The sequence below is a fragment of the Solanum verrucosum genome, unplaced genomic scaffold, assembly GCF_900185275.1.
Source record: "Solanum verrucosum unplaced genomic scaffold, falcon-dt-bn FXZP01000108.1, whole genome shotgun sequence".
Classification (NCBI taxonomy): domain Eukaryota; kingdom Viridiplantae; phylum Streptophyta; class Magnoliopsida; order Solanales; family Solanaceae; genus Solanum; species Solanum verrucosum.
The window spans coordinates 2,759,966-2,780,296 of NW_026020274.1; the positions used below are offsets into that span (position 1 = coordinate 2,759,966).

A 20,331-nucleotide genomic window follows, 5' to 3' on the forward strand; every position below is an offset into this window, starting at 1 on the left:
TTTCAGGTTACTCAAGATCAATCTGAATTTTACTAATAATGTCCTTATCTTTGAAATAAATTTACTTTTAATTTTGTAATTCTAATTCTATAGGAGTTAATTTTTCAGATGGTCACTCAATTAGTAGTTATTTTTATACGAAGTCACTCAACTTTTTTTTATAATACCAAAGTCACTTAACTAAGAATTTTTCTCACACAAAATCACTCAACTAAGCCCCGATTTCTTCTCACATAAAGTCACTCAATTTTCTTTTATAATCTCAAAATCACTCAATTTGAATATTTTACCTACAAAATCATTCAACTATTGATATTTGACTTAGAAAGTCACCCAAACAATTTAAATAATTTTTCATTAAATTTTATTGAAATATAATTTTTATTTTAAACTATATTTTTTAAAAGAAAAATTATAAAAAGTTTAATTATACGAATTAGTTCGGTTCACATTTTGTACACATAAATTTCAAAATTAAAAACTAAAGAATCAAATCGAAGTTTAATAAAATCGAATCGAACATACGAAGATCCGCAAACGCGGAGGATGAATTGTTGACTATGGGGAACTCTGGATGTGATCTACAATCATTCAATTTTGACTGAGAGTAGACCTCATTATTTATCAGTTTTAGAGACATGTAGCATGTGGGTGATGTTAAAATGGGTCGATGTCAACTTATACGTATCCGCGCAATGTGTGGAAATTTTAAAATATTATTTTAAATTATTTTAGATTATATTAGTAATATTTTGTTTAAGTTTCTTAAATCATATTATCTTACAAAAATTTGATAACGAATTATGTGATTATCAAATAATTTTTTATTTCATTACCGTAAATGGACTATTATACTTGAATTTGATTGAATTATAACCATAAGTACATGAGATTCGTTGGTTATTTGAGTATGCTATTATCATAAGTTTTTAAAGTTTTTTTAAAAAAAATCGTGTTAAATCAAACTAGATTATATAAATTCAAAGGAAGTAGTATTTTGTGTTTCTAACAATATTTTCTCGATCCATTGCTTTCCCATAGTATGCTAACATGGGAGCCACTTGTAGATGTTTCATATATATATACTAGATAATTTAAGGCCCGTGATACGGGCCCAATATAGTTTCATATATTTTGTTGTAAAAATTACATAAATTCACAACTTAATATATCATAATCCCCTCTCGGATATATTCTTATTCCCTATCAAATACATTCATCCCCTCTCGGATCATAGATATCCCCTCTTGGATACATCCCTCCCATGAAGTAATATATATTATTAGTAATGTATTAGACAACCAAGGAATGTATTCAAGAGCAACGAAAAATTTGAGATTTTTGTAATTGAGGAAACTTCTGGGATAGGATGTAATTAGCCTCTAATTATATGAGATTTCTATACTTTGTACTATTTTTTTACAGTAAACAATTTCAATATATTACTTAATAATCTTTTTCAAATGTCCATACGACATAAATGTGTCGTTTACAACCCAAATTGAGAAAGTTGAATTCCAAAAAATTCTATGCAGCAAGGAAATAGAGAATTGTGTTAGATTATGAGTTAAAACATTTCGCATTCGAGGAATATATAAAATGTTGATATCTTTGAAAAAGTTCATCGATCTTCATATATTTTCGCAAGTGGTATCTATTTTTTACAATGTTATCATCTTCTTTTTGTAATACTTGCACCATAAGTTTTGCATCTGATAAAATACTAACCATTGGTCAACCAATTCGTAAAGATCGATTCAAAGCCTTTCAAATCTCTATTGCTTCAACTTAAGTATAATGTGTTTGTAGTTTGCTTTGTCGGTGAATTTTGTGATACATTTCATTATTGTCTTCGATAATAGAAATACTTCTATTTATTTTGGTTTTAATATTGAAAGTATTTATTAAAAACTTGATTTCTAACTTCCAGAACAATAAAAACAATCATGAAATCAATTATTTCTATATACAATAACAATTATCATAATGTTATATTCTAAATATTGAAAGTATTTATTAAAATATTGATTTCTAACTCCACAAAAATAAAAACAATCATGAAAGCAATTTTATTTTTAAATACGATAACAACTGACATAATGTTATATTCTAAATTATATTAATAATTCTTTTTGATACTGCACTCTAAATATCATGCTGTAAAAGAAAACCTTAAATCTTACCCCCACAAAATAACTAATATACTTGTTTTTCTTTTTCAAGTTATTATTTATTTTTTAGTTTTTTTCTTCCTCTATATTTCTCAAGCCCTTTTCTATTGACATTTTCATTTTTTGTTTTTTCTTTATTTTTTAACTACTCATTTTTCTTTAGTTTGTATTTTAATATTCCTTAGAATTTGAATATTAATTTTTTTTCTTGTCAAATTTTCCCTGTTAAATAGGTTATCATATTTGATATTAAGAGAATATTCTATATAGAAATGAAAATTTTATATTTTTTAATCTTTTGATGAATACATTATCAAATCATTAATTTCTTAATAGTTAAACATTGTTCATTCTTTTAGTCACGTAATTTTATATTTCTTCAAATTAATTAAAAAATATTGATCGTCATTTTAAAGATTATTTTAATAATCAAGATACGAATTTAGTGGTCATATTATGTAACATAATATTAAAATATGTTTACGCAATAACCCTTTAATGTATTTTTAGGAACAAAATATTAACTATTCAAACACATTTTATTTTAAATTAGTTCAAAATTTTCTTTCAAAAACATGTCAAAATAAGCTTAGCATTTATTATTGTTTGTAAAAAGTTAATTAATAGAAACTCTTCATTTTAACACAATTATAAAAACATCTTTATGGGCTAATTTTAAAAGTAAAGGCATGTATGGATTGTTCTAGATTTTCATTTTGGTCATTAATTATACAATTATTATTTTGCTCTTAAATAATATTAAAATTACTAAAATGCCATTGTTTAATAGATATTTTTGATTTAATGAAATTTCACACTACAAAAAAAATAAAAAAAATAAAAAAATAAAAATATATATATATATAGAAAATGTGATTGAAAATGTGGGTCCATATTAAATGTCACATTATTAGGATACACATGACATTTAAGAAAAGATATTTGGTTGTATTGTCATTATAAATCTATTACCATTTTTTTGATGCCATAACATAAAAACAAACATTCTAGAATATTTAGGAAATGACAGATTTGCCCTTGGTCGTCCTCAACTTGGCTCTTCTATATAATAGAAATATATATATATAGATGTAAATAATTCTATTTGAAAAAATTGTAAATTGTGTTCACATCAAAATTAAATAACTTTATTTTAGTACTTAAAATATCACCACATAAAATGAAAACAAACGTAATATTGTGATGAGAAATTAAAACATATATAGGAGTAGTAATAACTTATTTTATTCCTCTCATAATTAATCTCTGCATTTTGCAAGGAGATTGAAACTCATGAGCAAACGTACACAAAGACATAAAAGTAAAATATAAAAATAGAGTACAAAAACAATATCACTAAGACACTAACTTACATAACATGAAGCTACAAAAGAACTTCGTCTTCTGTAAGCCTTATTATTTACTACTATAACTATAATTTTCTTCTTTTTTCATTTGTCTCTTGAAAATGGAAAATGCCTTTCTTTCAGTACATTCTGCTTTTCCTGCATAAGAATATTATATTGTGAATGAGAACATAAAAAAGAAGCTAACCAAAAAGGAAGTAAACAAACATAAGTCTTTTTATTAATGTTTTGCATGAAGAAATAATTGTGCAACTTATTATTGCATTGCATTTTAGTTATATGTTTCTAAAGGTTTAAGTTCATCTTAATTACCTCAAATATAATGAAGTCACTTCTTAGTAATGGTAGGGAGGAGGGGGAGAGGAGTAAACATAGTGGGTTGGTGGTGGAGACTTGTAGACTGGAGTTGGTGGCGGTGGAGACTTGTATATTGGTTTAGGATGATATGGTGTTGGTGAAGGATGGTATGGCTTTACTGGTGGTGGTGGGGACTTGTAAACGGGAGTTGGTGGTGGTGGAGACTTGTATACTGGTGTAGGGTGGTATGGTGTTGGTGAGGGATGGTATGGCTTCACTGGTGGTGGTGGTGGGGACTTGTAAACGGGAGTTGGGGGTGGTGGAGACTTGTATACTGGTGTAGGGTGGTATGGTGTTGGTGAGGGATAGTATGGCTTCACTGGTGGTGGTGGGGACTTGTAAATGGGAGTTGGTGGGGGTGGAGACTTGTATACGGGTGCAGGATGGTATGGCTTCACTGGTGGTGGTGGTGATTTGTAAATGGGAGTTGGGGGTGGTGGAGACTTGTATACTGGTGCAGGATGGTATGGCTTCGGTGGTGACTTGTAAACGGGAGTTGGTGGTGGTGGAGACTTATATACGGGTGTAGGATGGTATGGCTTCGGTGGTGACTTGTAAACTGGAGTTGGTGGTGGTGGAGACTTATAAACTGGTGTGGGATGATATGGTGTTGGTGGAGGATGGTATGGCCTCTTGGGTGGTGGTGGCGACTTGTACACTGGAGTTGGTGGTGGAGACTTGTATACTGGGGTATGTGGTGGGTAGTGTGGCTCTTTGGGTGGTGGTGGATCCCTGTAAATCGGAGTTGGTGGTGGTGGTGACTTGTAAACTGGGGTGTGTGGAGGGTAGTGTGGGTCCTTGGGTGGTGGTGGCGACTTGTAAACAGGAGTTGGAGGTGGTGGAGACTTGTATACTGGGGTATGTGGTGGGTAGTGTGGCTCTTTGGGTGGTGGTGGATCCCTGTAAATCGGAGTTGGTGGTGGTGGTGACTTGTAAACTGGGGTGTGTGGAGGGTAGTGTGGCGTCTTAGGTGGTGGTGGCGACTTGTAAATAGGAGTTGGAGGTGGTGGAGACTTGTAAACGGGATGGTGATGGTGTGGTGGAGGAGACTTGTAAACTGGGGTGTGTGGAGGGTAGTGTGGCTTCTCAGATGGTGGTGGAGACTTGTAAACGGGATGATGATGGTGTGGTGGAGGAGACTTATACACTGGATGGTGGGGTGGTGATGGATAGACATGCACTGGTGGTGGAGGAGATGAGTATTGATAATTTGCTGAGCTTTCAGAAGCTAAGCTAAGTGACACTAAAACAACTAAAAGAGTGGCAACTAGAGAGGCCATTTTCCCCATAGTTGAAACAAAGAAGAGAAGTTGTTGTCCTCTTAAAGCTTCACTCAAACCCCTTTATATAGCTTTCATTTAGACATTTACCCTTTTCAAGAATCTCATTGATTAAGGTAAGTCTCAATAGAATACTTAAAACCTACCTAAAAGTTAAAAAGCATTTTGATTTGGTTTTGTCATGTTGTCTGCTCAATTTGACTTGAGTAATTGGTATACTTTATTTGTTGGATAGAGGCTGCAAGCTAAGCAAAAGAATAAACTATTATGGCAGCTATACTATTTGTGATGCAATAATTCAAAGAGATAGAAAGTCTTCTTTTTCGTCCTATCTTTTTAATAGTATATAGTTTAGTACTTAAGCTTTTAAAAATATGTGTGGATCCATGATCTTAGTAACAGAAATGCAGAACATCTTGTTATTTTATATGACTCTTTTTTTCCTTTTCCAATTGTGTCCTGAGTTCGCATTGAAGTCCTGACTAAATTCGAATCGCGCACTGTAGGATCCATTCGAAGGGTGGTGCTCCAAATAGAATTTTCTCAATATCCAGGACTTGCACCCGAAACCTATAATTAAAGGTGAAACAGTCCCCCCTCTGCATCATAACTTGTTGGTTTTATATGATTATGTTCATCATAAAAACAAAATTACTATTAAACATAATTGTACCAATTTCACATGCTTCATGAATTAATGTTAAATAGAATAAAGTTAACTTTCATCATGATTAGTGTCAATCTTTGTGTTGTTGAAAAGTTGATTTTCATCATGATTAATTAGTAGTAAATTAAGATTTGATTCATCCCTCTAGTGAAGAATAGGACATATGGATAGGAGAAAATAAGAAGAATTACTGAATTTATGGCATTCTGATGAGAAACATAATTGTACCAGTATTTCCTGCCAATAAAATAATAATTGTACCAATTTCCTACCCAAAAAAATAATAATTGTACCAATTAATTCTTTTGTATTCTCACTGTTTAAATAACCTTCACAGCTTCAAGAAGCATGACAGTGATCTTTCAATCTGTCCTTTCTCTAGGCTCAAGCTATAATAACAGAGAAAAAAAAGGTACATTACATTAAGGTGATAAATTGATCAATAAAAGTGATAATATACAAAAAAAAAAAAAAAAAAAAAAATTAAGCATTTTCAAGGTGATTTTTCAATTAAAATAAAGAAGCAATATATTACTTGACTTCAATCATGAACCCCAAAGTCAGTGGCGGAGCCAATATTTCTAGCGAAAGAATTTAAATGTATATATGCTTGGCCATATTCCAAGTTAGGGATGATAAGGGGACGGGGCGGGTTTAGGCAATGCGGGACGATTTTAAGCAGCGGCGAATTCAGGATTTTCATTAGGGGGTTCGAAAAATAACAATATAAACGTGTGAATAAGCATGTTTGGATATTTTTGGTTTAAATCTACTCTTTAAAAAAATTGTGAAAGATTGGTCCTGAAACTAAATGAAGAGAAGGTAAAAAAAATAAAAATGACCACAATGGGATTCTAACCCTGAACGTGAGGTCAGTCTAAAAGGAGATCTATCACTAAGCTAGTTCATGAATTCAGAAAGTTTACCTTATATATACAGTGTAATTTTTTTGCTGAGTGAACCCCCTGAAGACCACATGGATCCGCCCTGGTTTTAAGGTTGTGCGGGGCAGGGAGGATTGCGGCGCGGGCTGAAGTGGAATTTTTAAACATTAAGGCGGGGTGGAGCGGGTTACGAGTCTATGCGGCTTAATGTGAGTTTAAACTTAATTTTAATTTTTTACATGTTATAAGAGTGATAAAACATTATTTATTAAGATAGTTCATTTCTTTAAAGTTACTAAAATATTTAAAATAGTCAATAAAAATGGTTCAATCAAAAGTAATATGGTTTCATACATGCTTCCCAATTGACCTCTACAAAATAAAATTTTATGTTATTATCTATTAAATTAATACAACTTAATGAGAAAATAAATTTATTTTTATGTATTTTTATTTTTAGTATCAAATTTAATTAAAAAAATATTTAAAATATTATGTGGAGCGGATCCATGCGAGGCGGATCTATGCGGGGTGGGATGAGACGAATTGAAATAAAAAAAATTATTATACATGACAAAGTGAAACAGGTAAAAAAATTTACGGATTAAGCTCAATCCAAACCACAGCCGCCCCCCTTACCATCTCTAACCCAACCACACTCCCCAACATGGAAGGGAGTGGGGGAATTTTAGCATTTTTACTAGGTCATTTTCAGAGAGTTAAATCTAGAGAAGACAAGAGAAAAACTACGCATGTGGCCCATTAATATTCTTTCCTTTTGGTTGGCAGAGAAGGCAAAATGTTCAATGATTTTTATAGCTCTATATTGAAAATTTATGTGATTCAATTGGATATTTATTAATATATCATAAATATAAAAGGTAAAACAATTTGATCTTATGTACGTAAAGTAAATTTTTCAACAAAGAGGTTTGGATGCCTCCCCCTACCACCCCAATCTAATGACGGAGATAGAGTTTTAGCTAAAAGTCGAATAAAATTTCATTACTTTGATCAAAAATTTTATATTTGTATTAAGAAAAATCAACTTAATATGTATAATTAATAACGCATTTGGAATCTAATAAAGTAGTTTACTTAATTTTAAAACTCAATATCACAAACTTAGAATTCTGGATTCATCTCTCCCGTTCCGACTTGGAGGGAAGTTTGGAAATTTCTTTCATGTGTATCACTTTAATTAACTAGGTCATTTTCAGAGAGTTAAATCTTATAGAAGAATCGAGAAAAACTTTACATGTGGCCCATTTTCAGTACCAAATAAAGCAATTTGTTCTTTCTCTTTTTATAGTAGAGAAGGCAAGAAATTCAACGATCGATATTTTGTAGCTCAATATTGAAAAAGTTTATGTGATTCAACTAAGATATATTTTTGAATTTTAGTATATCGTTATAAAAATATTTAGCGACAATTGAGTTAATGTCATTACATCAGAATCACTAAATAAATTTTTTAGTGGCATTTATATAGAGTGTTTTAGTTATAAAAACTTATATTTAATATAGCAATGATTATATTATTACCTATAAATAATTGAGATAAAATATTTTATTGTTATAGTGTTATCATCGTGGGAAGTACAGATCAAGATGTAGAAAAATTCATGTTTAAGCAATGGACTAAAGTTGAGAAAAGGTATCCAAAAGCCCAAAAATAAAAAAGGAAAAATGGAATCCAGAAGGATCCAGACATATACAACATGTATGTTCAAATTATGGTAGGCAAATACATTTAAGTATTACACAATCATATTATTATAAAAAATAATTATCCAGGAGAGAGGAAAGAAACAAGGTAATATAAAAAATAAAAAAAACTGAAATTAGCTTTAAACTATGTTGCTAAATTGTTCTTAGCTAATAAAAAAATTAAAACTCATCACTGAATAGAATTAACACCGTATTTTACTATTTGGCGATAAAATTTATCTAGCGTTAATTCTTGTTTATTAAAGTGTTATTGTGTGAGGGTAAACATTTATCTTGAAAAGAGGAGGAAAAAGGTTGTAACAACTTTCTGAGAAAAGAAAAGATCCCATATCACTTGTATAATAATTATTGATTCCTATACTATCATTGATGGAAGCTTAGGACCTTAATTTTCAAAAGCATAATACATTTTTTTTTATATTTATAGTAATTTGTCGAAGGCAAAATCTAATAAAAGGAAGCTTCCAAGTTCCATCTTAACCAATAGCCTATTGTACTATTTGAAATAAAAGGAAGCTTCCACCTTAACAAAAATGAAATAATAAATTTCGTCGCTAATGTATCGCTATAAATTTTAATTGATAACTATCGATTATTTATTGTTAAATAAGATTAATGATGAATCTTGTTATTTAAAGTTATAGAATTAGTCCGTCGCTAATTCTTATTTTTAATGATGTAAAATATTTGGACCTTTTAGAATATGTATTTTCAAAGATTGAAATTTTAAAATTCTAAACAATAGTGGCTCATAACTGAAAATTTGACTTGTCAAATGGAGAGAGGACAATCAATTCAACAAGAGATGAAGCAACATTTAATTGTTAGGGTGATTTGCAGTTAGTGGGGGAACCAAAAAATTTATGATGCTATTAGTGAGATTCGAACACACAAATATTTTATGTTTGCGTGTGTTTAGTACTCTTTCAAGGCACCTAAAATCACTAGTCTACGTCATATTATTGTCTATCAATCTAGTTTAAGGCTAAAGTGGTGGACTATACTTTTATGAGAGTCTTCTATTTAACTAACGTATTCCTTTTTCATCTCTCGCATATCTTTATTTTAGAGTTGAAAATAAAGATTGGACACCGAATCATAGTAATTTTTCAGTAAGTAATATGTTTTTGCTTCAAATTTTAGTTGAACACAAACTACTCCAAATTCGATATTCAATTTTCTAGCTAGCTAGTTCCAATCTCAAAAAAAATTAGTTGTTAGATTCTGTAAGGCCCCATGAATGCTTGAAGACTATATAATTAATAATTTTTGTGCTTAATTATATTGATAGTTAAATAGACTCCAAAAAATCTGCAGACTCACACGAGAGTGAAAAGACTAGCTATATAAAGAAGTGACCACATATTTGTTGTGTAATTTAGAGAAAGTTGAGACAATAGGAGTAGACCTAGTGACGAAATAAAATAAAATATATGTGTTTGAAATCGATACTCACGCCTAAAATGTTCCAAGAGCTTAGTACTCAAGAGGGGGAAACAGCGAGCTCTTTTCATTACATTTCTACCATCTCCAGATCTAGAACGAGTGAATAATTAAAAGTGAACGCTTCACGTTCGAGCTAGCCTCCAAAAGAGAAAAATACAAATTTCTAAGAAAAGGACAAGTTAAAATATGATAAAGGCACACAAGGAAACCAAGGCTCCAAGTAGTGAACAAAGGTTAGCCCACAAGTTAATTCAAAAGATTATTAGAGTGAGTTGGTCAAATGAGATGATGCCACTTATGAATAATTTGGTGTATGACATGATTGAAATTATTTGGGGTACACATCTTGATTTATTAGACAACTTATTGACCCACAAAATTACTACTACACTGTCCTTTTCCATGTGGCGGCATTTTGATCATACTTTTTTTTTTTCATATTAAGAGAAATTCGAATTTTTATGTGTGTTTTAATTTTTGAAAAAAGGTAAAAATATCTCTAACATATACTTTTAAAATTGTCCTTCCATTTATTAGACCTAAATTATTCTTGACGTCAATTTTCATGTTAAAAGTGCTCTCTTTTTTCTTTTACGTGTAAGTGTAAAATAAAATATCAAAAATTTTAACAATTTTAAATATAAGAAATAAAATTATTTTTTAAATAATTAAAAGAATATCACATAAAATAAAATAAAGTAAGCTAGCGTTTGGCCATAAATTTCCAAATTTTTTTGGCAAATATTGTTTGGATGAAAATTTGGGTGAAATTTCACCATGTGTTTGGCCATAGTATTTGGGAAATATATTTTACTTTTTTAGAAAATATGATTTATACCCATAAGTTTTAAAAACTATCAAAACAAATCATAAGTTTGTATTACAAGTCAATTGGATCTTCGTTGTAACAATTGGAGTGAGTGCAACAAGCATCATTTCATACATCGTGAAGTAGACAAAACACATGACTTTGTTACCCTAAGCCGATTGTTCATCATTTTCATCAACAACCATTTCATCACTTTCATAACCACGAAATATTTCATCACTACTTTGATGTTCACGTAAAAAACTATGTAATACAACGCAAACAACTACTATAGAGGGTGTTTTTGTAAAAGATAAAAGTTTGGCGTAAAATTTTAATTTTCAAAAGATCCCAAATAATGTGATTTGGCCCAAATACTAGAAAAAACTAGTATTTGGGAATTTGGGATATTTGTCAAATAATGGCAAATTGTATGAACAAACACTATTTGCCAAATTTTTCCCCAAATATTATTTGAGAAATCTATGGTCAAACGGGCCCTAAGTATTGTTTTTATATTGGTTTTGCAATCTCCATTCGCCGAGTCAAGCATCCAATCAATATTGATAGCTACTTATTTCTAACCCCAATTTCGTACTCAAAATTATACTTTAGTCATAATTTAGTCTGATATTTGACTTTAGAATTATTAGGTGATTGCACTTTCTTCTTGATATTATTGTTATTTGTATCTACGCTTTGTACTGTTTTATTAGGAGTATTAGTTATCATGTTTTTATTTACTATCGTTTTTTTTTGTTTTTTTTATCACTGATTAGATTTGCTTGAACCTAATGTCTTTCGAAAACAATCTATTTATCTCAGAAAGATAATGGTAAGACTTGTGTATATTCTATTCTTATCAAACTCCACTTTATGGAATTGTATTTTTCGTTGACTATGTTATTGTTGTTGACTTTAGAATTAAATAATTCAAAACTATGTGGCACTTATATTTTAAGAAAATAAAATTAAATGTCAGATTTGTTAGTTGGATAATTGCACTTCAATTTTCTTTTCTTTTTATTAATAAATTCAAGTGCATCAGTGTTAGAGAGAGTAAGATCAAAAAAGAAAAATTGAAAATAAAAGCTTGAATTGAACCATGTTTGTGTCTTCAACTCCGAATAAACAAATAGTATTATTGCAACTAAAATTATCATGATAATTATGATTTTTTTATTTTTCAATTTTAGAATTTCAAAATGGAACCAAGATTGCTTGTTAATTAATTTAGCCCTACAAAACCCGTATTTTCCGCCTTTTCTTTCATTTCCTCAAAATTATATTATTGTACTCTTTATCTTCCTCGAAATCAATGAATGTTTGTCAATTTGTCCATAAGCATAGGTTTGATTTTGATTTTGATTTTGATTTTTTATTTAAAAAAATCTAAATCAATTATGTCGATTTATTAAATTTAAAAATCAAATTAAATTATGCAAAATCGGTTTTTTCGGTTTCGATTTTAGTCGGTTCTTTCAATTTCTTATAACTATACGGTGTTTGAAAAAGAGATCAAATATACTTTCACTTATCTGTGTGATAAGCTAAACTTAAGAAATGTTAAATGAATAGAAATTTTCAAAAATACGATAAAATTCACATGAGTACAAATTATTATTTTTTTGAAATATCAACGTTCATTATGTTAAATTAATAAGATTAAAGGATACAGTCAAACTGAATACAAAACGAAATATTTTAAAAGTAAATTGTTAACATTGAATTTAAAAAACTATAACAATATAATTGTAACTTCGGATCTTAATACGTTACAAAATATTTACAAGTCCAAATTTGAAATAAAATATATAAACATTGAAAACTATAAACTAACTAAAAATATATTAACAAAGTAGATTATAAAAAATATTTTTTATCTATAAATAAAATAAAATTATATATATAATATTTACAAAATCTTGCAAGCCCAAATTTGAAATAAAATATATAAACATTGAAAACTATAAACTAACTAAAAATATATGAGAAAATGATCAAAATGATCCTTCATGTATAGGGGTTGAATTATTTTAGTTATTTATATATATCACTTTATCTAAATAGTCCTTAATGTATATGAAAAGAGGATCATTTTAATCCTTAACCCTAAAACTAACCAAAAAAAACTGTTAGAGATTTAACAGTGGATCCCACGGAATTAACAGATGGCAAACCCTTCTTCCTCAATCTGCTTTCTTTCACCATTACCACCGCAGACCCGTCTCCTCAACTTCGTTCTTTCGTCATTTTCTCTCCTGCTTTATATCCTCATAAGAAAAATACTACACACCTCACCCATTTTTTATCTCCATTGAAACAAAATTTTCAGAAGCTTCCATTATCATTACATAAAGAAGAAGAAAAAAACCAAGCACTAAAACAAATGTAAACTAAGTAAATCAAATAAAAGACTCCATTTATTCTCTCTTGTTGAAGCGATCTATGAGGAGGATTATAGCTTTCTTTTCGTTTTTTCCTTTTCAAAATTAGTAATTTTTTCAAGTCATTTTTTTCATTCTATTTTTAAAATTAAATGGTAAAATTTTAACGGGTATAAATAGAAAACAAAAACCTTACGAATATTCTTTGAAATTTGAAGAAACTTTTGTGTGTATGAGGAGATTTTGGAAGCAGAAATCGTAGAAGAAATGGCAAAAGAAAAAAGATGAAGGAGAAGCAATGGGGTAAGAAAGAGGGAGGAAGAAGAGTGTGGGACCCGCAATTAAATTTAACAGTTGTTTTTTATGTTTTCAGTTAGTTTTTAGGCATAGGATCAAAATGATACTGTTTACTATTTGGATAAGATGGTATATATAAAGGATCAAAATAATTCAACCCCTATACATGAAGGATTATTTTGATCATTTTCTCAAAAATATACTTATTAATAAAGTAGATTATAAATAATATTTTTTATCTATATATAAAATAAAATTATATATATAATATTTACAAAATTTTACAAGCCCAAATTTGAAATAAAATATATAAACATTGAAAACTATAAACAAACTAAAAATATATTAACAAAGTAGATTATAAATAATATTTTTTATCTATAAATAAAATAAAATTATATATATATATATATATATATTATGTCGCTTTGGTTTGGGTTCGATTTGAATTTTTTTCTTTTAATACCAAACCAAATCAAGAGTGGTTGGGTTTTTTTTTCAACCGCCAAACCAACCAAACCAAATCACAAATCGTTTTTTTTTTTAAGATTTGATTTGATTCGTCAGTTCAATTTGACTTTATGGTTTGACTTGTACACCCCTTGATACACATATATAATAAACAAAAGACGTACCTCTTTTTTCATTTAATTGTGTTCGATTTAAAAAATATTTCAATAATTGAATAGAGAATCTTAGTCGCTCAGTTGATTGATTATTGATTATATGAACTTTCACTTTGAATAAGATGATTTACTACAATAAATAAAAAATTTGTAATAATAATATAATATTAATATTTATAACCAACACTTTATATAAATATCTTTATAAAAATTTGTAACACTAGATATAATAAAATTGTTGATACTAAAAGTATTTCTTTTACGGTACGGTAGTGATTCAATTCTCCACTTCCATCTACATGGAGGACTTCATTTGGTTCATCCAATGAATTTCACATTTTAATTGGCAAAACAATTGATTATTAGCATAAACTTAATCACCGACAAAAATAAAATTACTAATATTTCTTATAGGATACCATTAGTTTTTAAAAATATATATATGAATCTATTATTGTAAGTACAGATCTTACCTACATTGACCTAGTCAATAAGTAATTATTACCGACATACTATTTATATTAGATAAATAAATATTTGTACCAACTAGTCAGAAATCTTCTATTCTCTTTTGTTTGCTAGCTCTTTTTTTTAACAGGTTATATATCACTTCCGTTTTCGTTTTAATTTATTTGATCTATTTTGATTTGATGTGAAGTTAAATATATAAAGATATATTTAAATTTTGTAATCATATATTAAAAATATATTTATTGTATTAAAATATTTATTAATCTTATGATAATAAATATGTCATATAAAAGACTGAATTAAAAAAAATTATTAAAAAAGAAAAGATTACTTTTTGTTAAATGGATTAAAAGAAAATAGGTCAAATGAAAATTTTAAATTAAAAACGGTTTAAAAAAAGAGGAAAATGTCTTATTGTTGAAACAGACTATATTCTTTATGGTAATTTTTTAAAGAAAATATAGTGCCTAACATAACACATTGCATCCACATAGCTATATTCTCAATTTACATTTACATAATCTTTTTTTTTTCTTTCATAACAGCATTTATATACTTATACACAACATTATACAATATTATGTATTTATCGTAAGTAATAACATATTAATCTTATATTATAAAAATATATGATAGTATATGTCTGTTGTCATCTACAAATTTTAACCACGAAATTTGATTTGAATTGATCAAATCTTTATTAAATAAAGTCTAATTACAACCATAACTTCAAAATAACGTCCCCGACAAACGTCGATCATCAATTTGAGATTTTTCAAAGCTTTTGAAATTTCCAACAATAAAGTTTTTGATTTTTCACTTCAATTCACATAATATTTTCTTTATTTGCATAGTAAACAGAGGAAGAGACGAACAAATTAGTTGATTAAATCCAATAATTATAAAATTCCGAGGAACACGGAATTAACATTACTTAAATCTAAAGATAGAATAGACTAAACTCAATAATTGAAGTAACTTTAATTTAATCTAAATAAAATATAATTAGTTACACAATTAATCTATTTGACCTACCCCACACAAAAACTTCAGCATTTTCATGAAACCATTGAAAATTTATTGGACAATATACTAGTTCTATATTTAATGATAGTGTCAACAATATTTTTCAGTTTTTTATATATGAAATTATACTGAATTTGTTATTATTATTTATTGTTATCAATAATATTTACGCAATTAGACTAATTATAAGGTAATTAAAGGTTATATTTTATGATATTAGTACTAATGAATAATATGATAAAATTGGTGACTAATTAAAATAAATTGAATTACGCTATTAAAAAATAAGAAAAGGACAAAAAGAAAAAGAAAATAGAGTCCAAATCAAAGATAACGAAATGTTATTAATTAATTGTTGTAACATGTCCCCTTTCCACATTTTTCTACCGTTAAACACGGAATTAACAATTTATGAATTATAGTCGAAAATCAGTCTCTATACACTCACAAAAAAAGGGAAAGTAAATAAAATAATATACTCTATTAAAAAAAGCATCATTTGACTAGTAATCCTTTTCAATTAGATTTGTGTCACGTAGGATAGTATTATTATTTTGCGGTAGGTAAAAGCGTTGAAGATGCCATGCAAGACAATCAAAAAACATTGAAAGGTCAAAATAAATATTTAAATGCATGTGGGGTTTGTGATAAATTAGAAAGCAAGATCTTTTTCTCTTCTTTTTTATTGTCTGATCTCTGATATTCATATTGAAGCATGATTAAATTTGAATTCACGTTGAGAAGTCTTATATTGAGGGGTAAAATGCTCCCTAACAAAGGGAATGTCATACTCATAAGATTTCAAATTCGAAATCTCTAGTTAAGAAGGAAGAAGTACTAATCATATAACAAACAAGATCTTTTTCTTTGTTACTTTACCCCCTTTTGGTTTATAAAATTTGTTTTCATTTACCTAGTAAAGCTTTTTTATTCCTTTTATAATCACTTATTGGTTGTTTGATTGCTTGCTTTTGGAAACTTTAAAGTGAGATTTGTTGATACATTTTTTTAAAATTAATTATACCTTAATTTTCCTTCTTTTTTTACTAGTGAGAATTCAATTCTGAATTACTAAATATCGTCAGAGAAAATGGATACACACTTACTCATACTTTGTGTTTACATTATTTAATGAATAAACGATACATCTTTTCACATACACTCTTATTATTAAATCATAGTTAATTAATATATATTTTTTCCTTAATTTTTTATTTATCTTGGTAATTAGTATAGTTTGATGTAAATTATAGGTGCCAGTAAATAATTGCCGAGAAAATGCTCATGCTTTATGGGAACGTGAAAAGAACAAAGAAAAAAATTATCAAAAATAATAATTCAGTACACTAAGCTTTTTATTACGTACTAAATTTAGAGAAAGATCGGACCACTTTATAAATTAGATCTAATAGTGTTAGCTGTCAGTGCATTATTCTTCCTATACGGAGAAGTCATGGAGTTGTTAGGTTTGACTTTGGGCTGATTTCTTTCATAAACATGAGTTTTATTTTTATTAATCTAATTTAACTTTAAAAATTAATCAAATTAACTCTCAAGAATCAAAATACGTCTCAATAATTTATGTATAATATTAATATACAAGCTAAGGGAAAGATAGTGGTATACAAGTTAGGGTGATTGTACATGCTGAACATATTGATCTGAGATTCAACAACTAACTAAAATATTCTGTAAAGGATGAAATTATGAAATAATTAGAAAATCAATAAATAGTGTATTGCAAATTAAAATTTTCCTCTTTCTTCTTTTCTTTGTATGATACAGTTTTACTTTTATCTAATAGAGTTAAATCCATTATATTATATGGAAAGTGTACATCAATCATATCAATCAATCAATCAATATATATATATATATATATGGAAAGTGTACACCAATCATATCAATCAATATATATACTCCCTCCGTCCCTATTTAGTTGTTTATATTTCCTCTTTTAATTGTTCCTATTTAGTTGTTCATTTTGACAAATCAAGAAAGGACAACAAATTTTTTCCTACTATACCCTTATTTAAATAAAGTTGTCATAAATAAAGTAAATAAACTTATGAACTTCTCAATATTTATTAGTTATCTTGAGTGAATTTATTTTGGAATTGTAAATTGTACTATAAGGGTAAAATTGTAACTTCACTATGCTAATCATTGTTGTCTTAATCTGTGTGTCATTTCTAAAGTGAACAACTAAATAGGGACGGAAGAAGTATATATAAAGCTAGATGTTAGACATATTGATGTGACGCTCTCTTAGACCAAAAAACCTATTTATTTATTTTCTCTTTTTTTTTTTGAATATTTTTATATATTATTCTTGTCAAATAATTATTTTCTCCATCTAATTAAACACCTAATGGCAAATGGTAACAGTCATTACATTAATTCTCCTCTCCCAATTAACAACCCTTGCCTTCTTCATTGTAACAGCCAATTATTGACACATCCATTGGCTTTCCCCAAAACCCAACGGTTTACCCTTTCGTCTTCCACAAGCAATAATTATTATATTAAGTAGTAGGGTAAATGGCTAAAAAATTTGGTCAAAATTTATGAAGTTTATGATGTTTTTTTATTTTAAAATAAATTGATTTTTTTTCATTTTTTAATTAAAAGGTATTAAAGTTAAAAGGGTAAAAATATTTTAAAAGGTAAAATAACATAGGTAAAATATCATTCTGGCCAAATTTTCTGGCCAAAAGAATTTTTCCTAAATAGTAATATTAAATTATCCGTTTTTTATGAAGAGTAGTATTTAATTGTTTGTATACATTTTGGAAATCAGAAATCTGTAGCTATTCAGAATTGAAATTCATAAAAATATTCTACATATTGCTAAGATAATTAAAAAATTTATTGTGCAATTAGATCTCCAATCATCTTTTTTGGATCTCTAAAAATGAAGAATATTTCATCTAAATAAGATGTGAGCAGAGTGGATCAGACAACAATATTTTTCAGAGTTTGATTTTTTAGACTATTTCATCTTTTTTTGAATCTCTGAAAATTAAGGTCATAACGAATTAATAAAAGGATGAGTCAAGAGAAAGTATTAAGGCAATTCCTCTATTTTGTCTATAGAAATTCATATTTACTTTCATGAAGATTCACATACACAATTATCAACTCTCTTCTTCATCATATTTGTTTGTGAATTAACTAACATATAATAAAAAAGAAGTACATGGAGGTAATATATTTCATTCTCAAGTCTTTATTTTTATTTTTATGTACTTGGACATGTTTTTTTAATATTTTATTTATGTTTGTATTATCATTCATCAAGCAAGTATGATTACTTGTACTTCTTAACAATGTGTTGTCCGTATGCAATTGTTCTTTTTAATAGTCAGTTTTTCAGATATAATATAGTTTGATTATAAATTTGTTAGATTTTAAGAAATGACTATTATTTAATATTGTTAGTACTATTTAAAAATAATATAACATATAATTTAAATTTCTTTCTTTCTTTCTTTCTTTCTTTCTTTTGATATATGTATTATTGGTAAATAATATTTTATTTATTCATTTTTTATTCAATTGGTTGCATATGATGAAAAGTTTGACTTATAGAGCAAAATATGGTGGCGGATACTTGCAAAAGAATATGGTTGAAGGAAAAAAATGAACTATAATTAGAGATTGTTTTTGCTAGATTTTTTTTACTTTGACTTGTATTAGTAACCTAGTTACTTTTGCTAGAATTTTTTAAATTTTGGTTTGTATAAATAATTTAGCTAAATGTATTTTCAATGCTAATCATTTGATCCTTTACTATTCTACTTTTTCTTTGTTATGAAGCACAATTAATATAATTATCCCTATCAACAACAACAAAAAAAATTATGATAATTAAGTGTTTCATTTTTATTATACCTGAAAAGTAATTGAAAAATAAACTATTAGTTTCATGATGCTATTTTATTTTTTTGCGTATGTAACAATCTGGTTTCGTCTCTTTTCTTTTTTGTTTGAAATGTATTTATAATTTTTATGCAGTCACCGATTATTATATTTTTTGTTCATTTTTTGTATCTTCGCCCCTTATTTTCATTTATTTATTTTACAAATAAAATCAATGCATAATTATTAATACATTTAATATTTAATAAACTTATAAATTTGAATTACTTATAACTCGTGTCTCTTCATCTTACTTGTAACTTCTAATATTAAATATTATTCATAACTTTTGTATGTTTCATTTTTCATAGAAATATTTAATTAATGTTTTAAAAAATATAATAAACAAATGTAATAATAAAGACATAATAAACAAATGTAATAATAAAGACATTTTTTTTAAAAAAAGATCAAGTTGGGTGGGTCGTGATACAACCCATTTTTAGCTTATTTAAGCTCAAGTAACTTTTGGGTCAATTTTAGCCCAACTCATTTAATAATTTTCAGTCATTTTGACCTGTCCGGTTACAGTTCATCCGCTCATTTAATACCCTAGATATTTAGAACTCAATAATTTTGACCGGACTCTCTCTATATAAACATTATTAGAATCCAATAAATAAAAAGAATTATGGTTCAAAACTAATATTCTAACAATTCTGTTTCTTTCGTTATTTTTTCTTTCATTTGATTTATTAGAATCGATTTTAATAAAGTTATATTGTAAAAAAACATTCTCCCTACTCCATATATAACAAAGTGATACGCAAAACAGAAGCATAGATTATATAAATGAAATTAACGTAAGAAAATTGGCCATAAAAATAAAAATAATAATAACTTTATATACTAATATACATAAAATATATTCTTTTTATACAATATAATGTAC

The 20,331-nt window shown here is 27.7% G+C and overlaps 1 protein-coding gene across 3 annotated transcripts in view; it reads right to left on the reverse strand.

Annotated features, from left to right (window-relative positions):
* The window catches only part of LOC125833966 (extensin-1-like), a 76,251-nt gene extending 71,018 nt beyond the window's left edge, over positions 1-5,233 (reverse strand). For 2 of the 3 annotated variants that reach the window (XM_049513141.1, XM_049513140.1), the window contains exon 1: positions 4,454-5,232. In XM_049513141.1, the coding sequence (XP_049369098.1) occupies positions 4,454-5,184 (731 nt within the window). In that variant the 5' untranslated portion in view covers positions 5,185-5,232. Of the gene's footprint in view, positions 1-4,387 lie in introns of all 3 variants that reach the window. The other variant, XM_049513139.1, reaches the window with a different exon arrangement.
* Positions 5,234-20,331: the final 15,098 nt, after the last annotated feature.